This window comes from Suricata suricatta, chromosome 7 (genome assembly GCF_006229205.1).
Source record: "Suricata suricatta isolate VVHF042 chromosome 7, meerkat_22Aug2017_6uvM2_HiC, whole genome shotgun sequence".
Classification (NCBI taxonomy): domain Eukaryota; kingdom Metazoa; phylum Chordata; class Mammalia; order Carnivora; family Herpestidae; genus Suricata; species Suricata suricatta.
Genome location: NC_043706.1, coordinates 142,730,076 through 142,741,206, shown reverse-complemented (window position 1 = coordinate 142,741,206; position 11,131 = coordinate 142,730,076). Strand labels below are relative to the sequence as shown.

Here is an 11,131-nt window from a genome sequence, read left to right as displayed (position 1 = left end):
TGGGCCCCCGGCGTCCCCAGCCCGCCGCGCAGGGTCTGAAATGGCCGCGCGCGGCCAATGGGCAGCGGCCCCCGCACTTCAAAGGGCGCGCGGCCCAATCCGCCGGCCCCCTCCGCGGCCGCCGCGGCCCTATTTATGGGAAGGGACGCCCGGGCCGTCCCCGGAGACCTACCGTGGTCGTGCCTCGCGGGAGTTCAAGTGGAAGAGCCTTCCCCCCCACCCCTCTCCCCCGCCCCTCCCCCCCCAGATCGCGGTCCTCGCCCTCCACCCGGGGTCGGTGCCGGGAGCCCGGCGCCGTCTCGGAGAAGCGGCCGCCGGCCAGGGGGAAGGTGGCTGTCGTGTAGCGAGTTGGGGCTTCGGGGGGCGGCGGGGAGGGAGGGGCGGGCGGGAGGATGAGCTCGCCGGGCGCCGAGAGCGCGGGGAAGAGCCTGCAGTACCGCGTGGACCACCTGCTGAGCGCCGTGGAGAGCGAGCTGCAGGCGGGCAGCGAGAAGGGCGACCCCACGGAGCGCGAGCTGCGCGTGGGCCTGGAGGAGAGCGAGCTGTGGCTGCGCTTCAAGGAGCTCACCAACGAGATGATCGTGACCAAGAACGGCAGGTGGGCGCGCGCGGGGCGCGGCGCGCGGGCCTGGGGAGGCCTCCTGCCGCCCGGGCGGGCTCCTCCAATGAGGGGCCTTCTCGCTGCCTTCCGCGTGGCTCGGCCACGGAGCCCGGGGACCCCGTCGCCACTCTTCTGAGGTGTTCCCCGCGGAAGTTTGGGAGGAGTTCCCAGGACGCGCGCCTCGCACACGCTTGCCTGCGCGCCGAGAACCCTCCGCCGAGTCCTTTCGGACCCCGCCTTCGGAGGCCGAGCGCTTGCGTGGAGGACGCCTGGGGACTTAGGGGGACTCTGGGGAGCGGGGGCGTGGGGGCTTCTCGTTGCCCCTACATGACAGAAGCCTCTGCCCCAGGTTTTGTGCCTTCCTTCTAGAGGCTCCTCTGCGGGGTCCTCCTGCGGCCCTCCTTCCTTTCCAGGAGGATGTTCCCGGTGCTGAAGGTGAACGTGTCCGGCCTGGACCCCAACGCCATGTACTCCTTCCTGCTGGACTTCGTGGCGGCCGACAACCACCGCTGGAAGTACGTGAACGGGGAGTGGGTCCCGGGCGGCAAGCCCGAGCCGCAGGCGCCCAGCTGCGTCTACATCCACCCCGACTCGCCCAACTTCGGGGCACACTGGATGAAGGCGCCCGTGTCCTTCAGCAAGGTCAAGCTCACCAACAAGCTCAACGGAGGGGGTCAGGTAGGTGTGACGGAGCCCTTGGGCAGGGGCCTCGGGCCGCACCTTCCGTGTGGCAGAGCCTTGGCCGGGCGGGGTGCTTGCGCCGAGGTGACATCTGTCCTGGAGAAACTGCCACTGCCGTCCTCAATTAAGCCTTCAGTGTTGTTTATAGTAAACTGATGAGGGTAACACCAAGGCCTGAAGCGCCGGGGAAGGTGCAAAGCTTCTCCTTTGAAGACTCAGCCGGCCTGGGTCTCAGGCTTTGGGAACTTTTGCATTCAAGCCCTCCACTCCCCTAGGGGTAGGGAAAATATCAGCCTTGATGGGCAGTGGTCACTTTAGAGCTAAATATGTGCGACCTTGGTGCTGCGTGCTTTGAACACACTTCTAAATTTGTCGTTTTCTCAGAATGTCGTTCCCTGGGGAAGTTTACCCAGAGACCCCATGTTCAAGCACCCGCACACAAGCTCCGGCCCTTAACGAGGTCGCATTAAAGCGTTCCTCCAGCCGTCCCGGGACGTCCCAGTAGGCATTCGCTGCCTGCAACGGGCGTAGCACCTCACGTTCCCTTTTCTTAACACCCGTCGTGGGATCAGCAGCCGATGGGACCCCGGCGACCTCACCAGAGACGGGACTCGGGCTGCGCTCTTCTCTCTGCACCTTGCTTGGACAAGAGGGCAGTGGATGTTTTGTTATCTGAAACACATTTTGTTGTCTTGCTTTGTGTGCCTCCCTCAGATCATGCTGAACTCCTTACATAAGTACGAGCCTCGGATTCACATAGTGAGAGTCGGGGGCGCCCAGCGCATGATCACCAGCCACTGCTTCCCAGAGACCCAGTTCATAGCGGTGACCGCTTATCAGAACGAGGAGGTGAGCGCGGGGAGGGTGGGCGGTGCTCCCTCCGAGGTGGCGAGGCGTTCGGAGACCCTGTGTTGGTTGCTGGCGTATTTTAGACTGATAAGTAAGGCATCTTCAAGTAACGAACCATGAGCATAAAGTTGGGACTGGGACGGTAGGGGGAGGCCGCCTTGGGGGGCTCAGTCCATTAAGCCTCCGACTTCGGCCCAGGTCATGATCTCACGGTTCACGGGTTCGAGCCCCACGTCGGGCTCTGTGCTGACAGCTAGCTCAGAGCCTGGAGCCTGGAGCCTCCTTCTGATTCTGTGTCTTCCTCTCTCTCTGCTCCTCCCCCTCTCATGCTCTGTCTCTCTCTGTCTTTCAGAAATAAAATACATATTTAAAAAATTTTAAAAATTGAGACAGAGGGGGGAAAGTTTAGACTTAGCCCTTGGCCAAGCATTTTCCCTTTATTTCTCTGTCAAAGTGTCTAAAACTAGAACCATCTACCAGAGGGATCTATGGATGAAAAGAACAAAACTTTTAGGTTAAGTATTGTGAGAGTTTCTTGTGGACCAAAGGAGTAACGGAGGGAGGAAGTCTTTGGAAATCATCCCGACAGGCAGCGAGGAGGAGCAAGAATCAGCAAGGTGCAAAATAGTTGTCAGTGCCTGTAAATCTCTGAGTCTGAGCCCAAAGTACAGACATCCTGTCCGTGTTACCCACCAGTTAGAACGGGGAGGTGGCTTTTTCCTTAGTGGGCCCGGTTCTGTTTCGAGCCCGTTGGTTTGTTTTTTGTGCCCAGAAGGCGGTCAGCACAGGTAGAACTTAACCCTGAATTCTGCTCAGAGTAGCAGCTTTTCAAAACTTCCGTAAACATACTGCTCTTTGTGAAATGTTCCCACTGCTCAGCCGCCTTAGACCCACAGAGCAAAGTACCCCAGAAGGGAGCCTGGTCATGTGTGAACACGTAAAGGACGTACAGATTTTCCCAAGGTCTCGGTCCTAGCCTGCATCTTCTGGCTGATGAGGAGGGGCCGGTAACTGTGAATTCTTGTTTTTCAGATCACAGCTCTTAAAATTAAATACAATCCATTTGCAAAAGCTTTCCTAGACGCAAAGGAAAGGTGAGAGATTTCTAACTTCTACCCTTTGGGCAAAGAAATATGCAGAAAGGGCAAATATTGCTGCAAATGCAAACTTTCTGAAAGTTCTCCCTTTTTGATACCTCGATGTGTCTCTTGACAGGAGCGATCACAAGGACATGACAGAGGAGCCCGGAGACAGCCAGCAGCCCGGGTTCTCCCAATGTACGGTTTGCTGCACTTCGGCCCAGGGCCCCTTGCTTCTGGGACTAGGCTACCGGGAGCTGGAGGCTACAGAGGTGGCCACGTTTCTGAGTGTGGCGGGAGCCGAGCACCCCTTAGCCGTGCGAGGCCCGTGGGCCCATGATGTCGAGGCTGTGTTACTGCGGTCTTCGCCCTCGGGTCCCCCTGGGAGGGCTCTGGCGGGTCATTCAGCGCTCAGCACCCTCGACAGAGAATCCAGGGAGGACTTCCCCGGGGTCGTTGGTGTGGCTGCCAGGCGGCTCCAGCCGTGGCCAGGTCGGACCGCGGAGACCTCGGTGGGTGGCTGGACGGGGCCGTGCCGGGCACGTGGAGAGCCAGCTCCTTAGACGTGGCCTCTCTTTGCTAATGACAGAAGTCTGAAGGATCGTGTTTGCAATGATGCGCACGAGCGGATGTGGTTTTTCCCTTAGCCCATTTCGGGTCCAGGAGCGCCGTCGCTGGGTGGGGGGGAGCAGTGGCTCGGAGGCCGGCGTCCAGCTCCCTCTCCCAGTTGCAGGAGGCCGAGCCCAGCGGTGCGGGTCCAGGGGGCCTCTGTCAGGAGACCAACTCTGTGTAGCTGCTCTCGGCATGCAGGGCGGGGCGTGGAGTTTAAATAACTGACCCCCCCCCCCCCCCGCCCCGGGGGAGAGGGGAGTGCGTGTCTGCGGCCCGTCGGCCAGCCTGGCGGGTTCCAGGCGCCCACTCTCTGCTCTCTTTCTCCGTTAATCCTCTTCGCTGACGTCACACGCAGCTCTCCCAACGCGGCTCTCGGACTGCCACCACTCGGCACACCTGGACCTTTCTTTCATTTAAATGCCAGCCACAGAATTGTTTGTGGTTTGGACATTAGAGCCGGAGGGGCTCCTGGGGGGCTCAGTCGGTTGGGCCGCCGACTTCGGCTCAGGTCACGATCTCACAGTCTGTGGGTTTGAGCCCTGCGTCGGGCTCTGTGCGGACAGCTCAGAGCCCGGCGCGTGGTTCAGAGTCTGTGTCTTCCCCTCTCTCTGTCCCTCCTCTGCTCGCTCTGTCTCTCTCTCTGATTCTCAAAAATAAATAAATGTTTTTTTTTTAAGGAAATTAGAGCCAGAGTAGTTGTCCCTTTAGAGGTGGCTTTTCTGAATTAAAAAAAAATAATGCCTTAAAAGCCAGGGACTGGAGAAGAGATGGGGGGGTCAGAGGCCGGTGGCAGGGGGGGGGGACCCAGCTCCTGGGAGGGGGCCGGCGGGAGCAGGTGAGGGAGGGCGCGCGGCACGCAGGAGTCCTCCCGTGTCTCCAGCATGTCTGGCCTCGAGTTTCATCTGTTTCTACGTTTTTTCCATCTCTGCCGTTAGGGCCTGAAAGCCGACGGGCGTGGAGGGCTCTGGGGGCTTTGGTAGGAGTGGCTGAGGAGCAGCGGGGTTGGCCAGTCCTGCTCGGGCGCCTGGAAGGTTTGGTGACCCCGGCCGCTCCCGTGTGGAGCCGAGGCCCGGATGCCTTAGACGGGCCTGGGGACTCAAAGGCCAGTTACTCAGCATTCTTTCCTCACAGCAGGGGGGTGGCTCATCCCTGGAACCAGCACCCTGTGCCCGCCGGCCGCCCCCCACCCTCAGTTCGGAGGGCCCCTCTCGCTTCCCTCCGCACACGGCTGTGAAAGGTACCCCGCCCTGAGGAGCCACCGTCCATCGCCCTACCCCAGCCCTTACGCACATCGGAATAATTCTTCCAGTAAGTTCTAACTCCAAGCAGGCCCAGGGTCTTGGGGAGGGGTGATGAATGAAAGACAGCACCTGGAAAGGTACTGGTAGGACGGAATCCAGAGGTCATGTCCTCTGGACACCCCCAAGCCAGCACCTTAGTGGCTCAAGATGAACCTTCATGTCACACCCAGGCCCCTGCTGGCCTCACGCTGAAGGTGTGAGGTCTGGACCAGGGGGCTTGTGGTGGTGAATGTGCCCATTTCTCCTGAACTTGGGTCTATCTCCAGGGCCCGGGTTTGGAGCTTTTATGAACCTCTCTAAAGTGATGATGTTGGGTCAGATCAGCCCAAGACTTACTGGCTGAACTAGACCCGTGCACGCTGTCCCAGTGATCCTCCCAGGTGTGGTGGCCGGGCCGGCGTCGTGGGCATCGCCGGAACCTGCCCCACCCTGCCCGAGTCCGCAGTCTCCCGGCTGGTCCCGACGTGTGTGTGAGCACCGGGCCGGACGTTTAGACCCCCTCCCCAACTTCCTCGGACACCGTGCGGCTGGACTCCATATTGTCTGGCTCTAAAAAGAGGAACATAGCTAATGAACACCGTAAACCAACTAAGCAGTTAAAGCTGATTTGAAATGAAAGGAGCTTATCTGGGCAAGAAGAAGTCACTGGGACTTGTTCACCCAGAGGCCAGACTCTGAGGTTAAAGATCGTATTTTCGTTTTGTCCAGAGCAAGTGTTTCTAAAGTCCTTTCACATCTTAAGAAATGACAGGTTAAAGTTGCATTTAATTCTATTTTTAAAGATAATCCCTAGGGTGCTTGGGTGACTCAGTCGGTTGAGCATCTGACTTTGGCTCAGGTCATGATCTTGTGGTTCATGAGTTCAAGCCCTGTATTGGGCTCTGTGCTGACAATGTGGAGTCTGGAGCCTGCTTTGGATTCTGTGTCTCCCTCTCTCTCTGCCCCTCCTTGGCTCACGCTCTGTCTTTCCCTCCAAAATAAATAACCGTTAAAAGAAATGTAAAAAGATAATTAATCCCCAATCAAGTGATTATAGGATTCCATTTCTTCAGGGCATCTATTTATCTAAAGATAAAGAAAAAGCTTGGGTTGACTAGAATGTATTTTCCAGTGTATACATATGGCCGTAATTATTTGCCTTTGATGACCAACGAAACTGGCCAGGCTGAGTTTCCCAGCCCTCAGGCGTCTTGTTTTCGGTGCTGGGTGGCTCCCGGTGCAGGCGGTATTTCACTGCTTTCTGCCACTTTTAACGAAGCCTCGTTATGTCCGCAGCCTATTCGGACAGTCCGTCTGCGGGCCTGCCCATGCTCCAGCCGCACGACAGCTGGCCCGGCCTCGGAGCGCCCGCCCACGGCAGCGTGCTCCCCACGGGCCACGGCGCCGGCCCGCCCGCCGGCTCCAGGTAATGTGTGCTTAGACATGGCGCCGCGAGGCCGGGGACGCCCGCGTGTGACATCTGCTGCTTCCGTCCGTTGGTCTTCCGTCGGCCCTCCACCTGTGGGGAGCTGGGCTGTCCTTTGTAGCTCTGCCACTCGCCCGGGGATCCCAGGCCACCTGGCCATGGTGTGGCACGGAGTGAGCTGTCACAGGGAAGCCGGGCCCCCTTCTGCCTCTGGCACTTACAGGTTCCTGTAAAGGACGAATCTCTGAAACTCTGAGCCTCGTTTCTGCAAGAAAAGATGCTCAATGACCCCCTCCTCAGCTTGTCTTTACAAGGTCGGGGTTAACAGGTCAAATTGGAAGAAATAGTTCTGGAACATTTTTTGATAAAAGCTGTTAAATTAAGGGGAAAATTAGTTTGCTTTTCTCTGGATATAGGACCAAAGTTCTTCACGTATATGCTGATAACTAGCAGAGAACAATGAATATTTTATTATTAACTTGAAAATAACGGAGGGCGATTGGCTTAAGACGTCAAGCTGATCGGGGTGCCTGGGCAGCTCAGTCGGCTAAGTGTGCGATTCCGCTGTGGTCATGATGCGAGCCCCTGCATCGGGCTCTGTGCTGGCAGCTCAGAGCCTGGAGCCTGCTCCGGATTCCGTGTCTCCCTCTCTCTCTCTGCCCTTCCCCGGCTCATGCTCTGTCTCTATCTCAAAAATAAGTAACCCCCCCCCCAAAAGACATCAAGCTGATTGCTAACCATATTGCAGGTTTTCATAGGCTTATAAAAAACTAAGACAAAGTTAAAAGTCAACTCTAATCTTCTATCGAGGAAACAGGCTCAGAGATATTAAATGATTTGGCAAGTTGTTGGCTCACAGTAGCGTGAGACTGTAGACAAGTTATCCTGACTTCGAAAGCAGTGCTGTTTATTGTATTTAGAATACCGCAGTGTGCCTCCATCTTAGCGCTTTTGTCTAGGAAAGAATTCCTTTTAATCTAAGTGTCTGCTTGGAAAAAACAAAGCAAACAGTGGCTTAAGTGGGCAAAGCAGCCAACTTTTCAAGGGCGGGAAGGCCGCTTAGAAACCAGCACATAGGTGGAGTCGCCCGCAGGTTCCAGTCCCTGGCGGGGGATCCCCAGTACCGTCCGGGTTGGGCGTGTCAGAGCCCTGTGTTCTGTCTGTGAAGTGGGGACAGTAAACTGCTTCCTTCAACTCAGGTTTGTTTTCAAGTTCAAATCCATCTGAGATACGGGATTTGTCTTGGTAACAACACAATATGGTGTAAGGCCTCCTTTATTTATATAGAAAGACATTCTCCCAAAACAGTTTTAGCAGAGCTGAAACCTGCTCAAGGCTGTGTTCCCGACTGAAGGGTCTAATACCCATTTCCAGCTGCCTCTTTTGCGGACTGGGAGGCGGGCTCAAAACTGGTTACAGGCCGGTGTCCCTGACGCAGCCAGCGAAGGGCAGGGCTCCAGGCCTGACCCCCAGACCCGCTCTTCCCCCACCGCGCCCTGCTGGCCGCGCTGCCTCCCCGGACGAGGCGCAGGGGACGGTGTCTAATTTGGAGTCACCGCATGGAGCACCTTCCAAACCGTCATGTTTCAGGAGGGTGTTGTCTGCGTCTCGAGAATCAGCGTGGTGGGGCGGGGGCTGCGGCAGTCCCCTCTGAAGCATCTGATTCGATGTGTGGGCTCGTGGGGTTCTGTACAGAGCGCGGCACCGCGGGCCTGGCGTCCTTGGCAGCGTGTGCCCCGGTGACCCTCCCGGCCCGGTGGGCGCCGTGTGCTCACACGACCTTCCCGGTCCGTCTCCCGTAACTGTGCTTCCTGCTGACAGATGTGCCTGGAATGTGTGCACACCTCAGGCTGCGATGTAACAGGGCAGGGGACCTGCTTGGAAGACCCCGTCGAGTGCGCGCATCAGCAACCACATTGCTGTCCCTCCCGCAGCCAGTCTGGGCCTCGCTCCGGGTCCCCGCCTGACCGTTTTCGTCTCTCCCTTCCAGCCAGTACCCGAGCCTGTGGTCCGTGAGCAACGGCACTGTCACGCCTGGCGCCCAGACGGCGGGGACGTCCAACGGGCTGGGCGCCCAGTTCTTCCGGGCTTCCTCGGCACACGCGGCGCCTCTCGGCCACCCGGTCCCGGCCTCCCCCGCCTCGGGATCCCCGCTGTACGAGGGGGCCCCCACGGCCACAGACATTGCTGACAGCCAGTACGACGCCTCGGCCCAAGCCCGCCTCATCGCCTCGTGGACGCCCGTGTCCCCACCTTCCATGTGAACGGACGCCCGTGTCGTGGACGGCGCAGGCCCTCACTGTGGGGGCTGCAGGCGTGGGTTTGGTTGATCTCCCAGGTACCGAGGTGGCCGCTCCTGGGTCAAGGGAAGGAAATAGGGCTCGTCACCTTCCCTTTGCAGCTAGGGGGAGGGGTGCGTGGCCTGCTGCTCCGCAGGGGTGCGGCACCGCCCTGCGCACCTGCGGTGAACTCTGCGATGCAGCAGGCCGAATCTGCCACGGTTCATGACCAGCACCTTTTGGGGGGGTCCGAACCATGTGTCCAGCTCGTGTGGGACCTGGCCCGCCGGCATCTGTACCTCCCACTGGTCCCACTCGAGCAGGGGAAAGAGGACACTGAGTTCTCTTCCTCGCTGCTTTGGGGGACGTCCCAGACCCTCTGTGGCGGCCGTCAGAGGTGGGCCTGCGCCGTGAAGGACAGACTCACAGCAGAGCCGAGGACGGCAGATGGTAGTTGAAGGCAGGCCAGCCCGCTTGCCCGCTAGAATGCGTTCGTTTGGAGCATCGGTAGTTAGTCTCTTGTGTTGTTAAACCTATGATTGTTCATATTTGTCTTTTAAGTGGCCAAAGACAATCAGCAGGAAACTTTTCCTGCAAAATAAAGGCAATATCCAAATCTGGTTGATCTGGTTATTATTCAGAATCCTCTTTTTGGGGGGAGGGGTGAGATTCTGTCATAGCCGGTGGCAAAGACCTTGTCCCCAAGGGGCGTTGTAATCTGTTGTGAACCCTAGGATTTCATCTAATGAGCTGCAGAATTGGATGTGGACTGTGTGTGTATTCACGCGTTGCTAATGAATCACAAAATGCAAAAGATGATAGATAGCGCTCCGAGATTTCGGGAGTCCCACCGAATCCTGAGGAAGGCAGCGTGGAACGGGAACCACGCTCGGGAGACGTCCACCCGACCCGAGCGCGAGCACCGACGCGAACGGACGGGTCACAGTTGGTCTGCGGGACCAGGAAGGCACTTGCAAATGTCTGCCCCGTTCGCATCCCCAGGAGAGACCCAGGCGGTGCGTGCGCTCGGTGGGCAGTCTCTCCATCTAGTGGTTGAACCCTTGTTTTGATGCTGCATGTTCGAGCCCCCTAGTCAGGTCCTCTGTTGGCTAAGTTACAGACGGTCAGTGCATCGCAGCTCGGCCAGGAGGGCGGCACCGTGGACACACGCGGGTCGTGGACGGTAGAGGTGAAGAGAGGAGTCCGAGGGGCACGGAGACTTCCCAAAGGAGTGGAGGGCGTGTCTTTACAAGTCAGCACTGCTAACTTACCAGTTCCCTTAGTGGTCTTCTCAGCTGTCCTTGCCAAGGGCTCAGGCCAGGGCTGGGCTTCCTTCGGGCCCACCCGCCATTTCTAGGACATGCGGGAAGCCATTTGCGTCCTGAGTGTCGGCCCAGAACTCACTGCAAAACGCTGAGTGTTTAGTGCACCTGCGCCTGCTTTCACGTGGCACAATTCTCCTCCACTCTTTGCCCCTGGTTTTTCCCCACTTGTCACCGCTGGGTTTTCTAGCTGCTCACCTGCAGACCTACCCCAAGTCAGAAGATATATTGACAAATGTGTCACAAGAATGATTTTTGAATAAGCCACTGCCCAAGGAGAAGTGGGAAATGAGACGGCCATCGTCTGCACCGAGGCCTCTGCCCAGCACAGGCGGGGTCTGCTGGGGAAGGGCTGGGCCTTGAAGGGTGGACAGTGCCCCGGGGTCCCCAGAGCTTGCACTCCGCGGTGGTCGACTGCTCTGTGAAGGCTGGCATCAGGGTCTTGTCCCCGGGACTGACCTGAGGGAACAAGAGGGGCGTGGGTGGGGGGTCCTGGAGGACGGGTCCTCAGGACACGGCCCTGACCCATGCTGGTGGCTGCAGGGAAACTGAGTCACATGGCCCTTTCTCCAGGGGCCTTTGAGTCTGGCCAGGGAGACTGACTTGACATGTAGAAGATAGACAGGGTCCTGACATGTCTGAGTTTCTAAAGGTGACTCATGGTTCAAATTCAGGGAATTAATACTGAAGGAATCAGTGTTTTTCTGACTGTGCAGGGGGTGGTGGCAGCCACGGAGGGCAACGAGCCCGCGGTTTGGTGCAGAAGACCTGAGTTTGAGCGTTCCTCTGCCTCACTTGCTGTGGGACCCCGGGAGTGAGTGACGCGCTCTGGAAATTCAAGCCCTTTGTCTGCAAAGACGGAGAAAGACCACGCTTGTCTCTTAGGGTTGTTGCGAGAAATGAGAGATAAAGGTGTTGGAAAGTGGGTAGAAATGGTGATGTGTGCTGTGGCGTCGTAGATAAAACTCTAAGCCGATAAAACAGTCCCCCACCTCTACCCAC

The 11,131-nt window shown here is 57.9% G+C and overlaps 1 protein-coding gene across 3 annotated transcripts; it reads left to right on the top strand.

The window, feature by feature from the left end:
- The first annotated feature begins 392 nt into the window (after nt 1-392).
- TBXT (T-box transcription factor T) lies at nt 393-9,423 on the top strand. Of its 3 annotated transcripts, none has more exons than XM_029945207.1 (8): nt 393-598; nt 1,015-1,279; nt 1,997-2,131; nt 3,164-3,225; nt 3,347-3,408; nt 4,957-5,130; nt 6,399-6,528; nt 8,519-9,423. In XM_029945207.1, exons 1-8 carry the CDS (start codon nt 393-395, stop codon nt 8,790-8,792), a joined length of 1,308 nt encoding a protein of 435 aa, XP_029801067.1. In that variant the 3' UTR covers nt 8,793-9,423. The 3 variants fall into 3 exon arrangements, with proteins under 3 accessions (XP_029801067.1, XP_029801066.1, XP_029801068.1); XM_029945206.1 differs by having other exon boundaries at nt 4,954-5,130; XM_029945208.1 differs by lacking the exon at nt 4,957-5,130.
- The last annotated feature ends 1,708 nt before the right edge of the window (nt 9,424-11,131 follow it).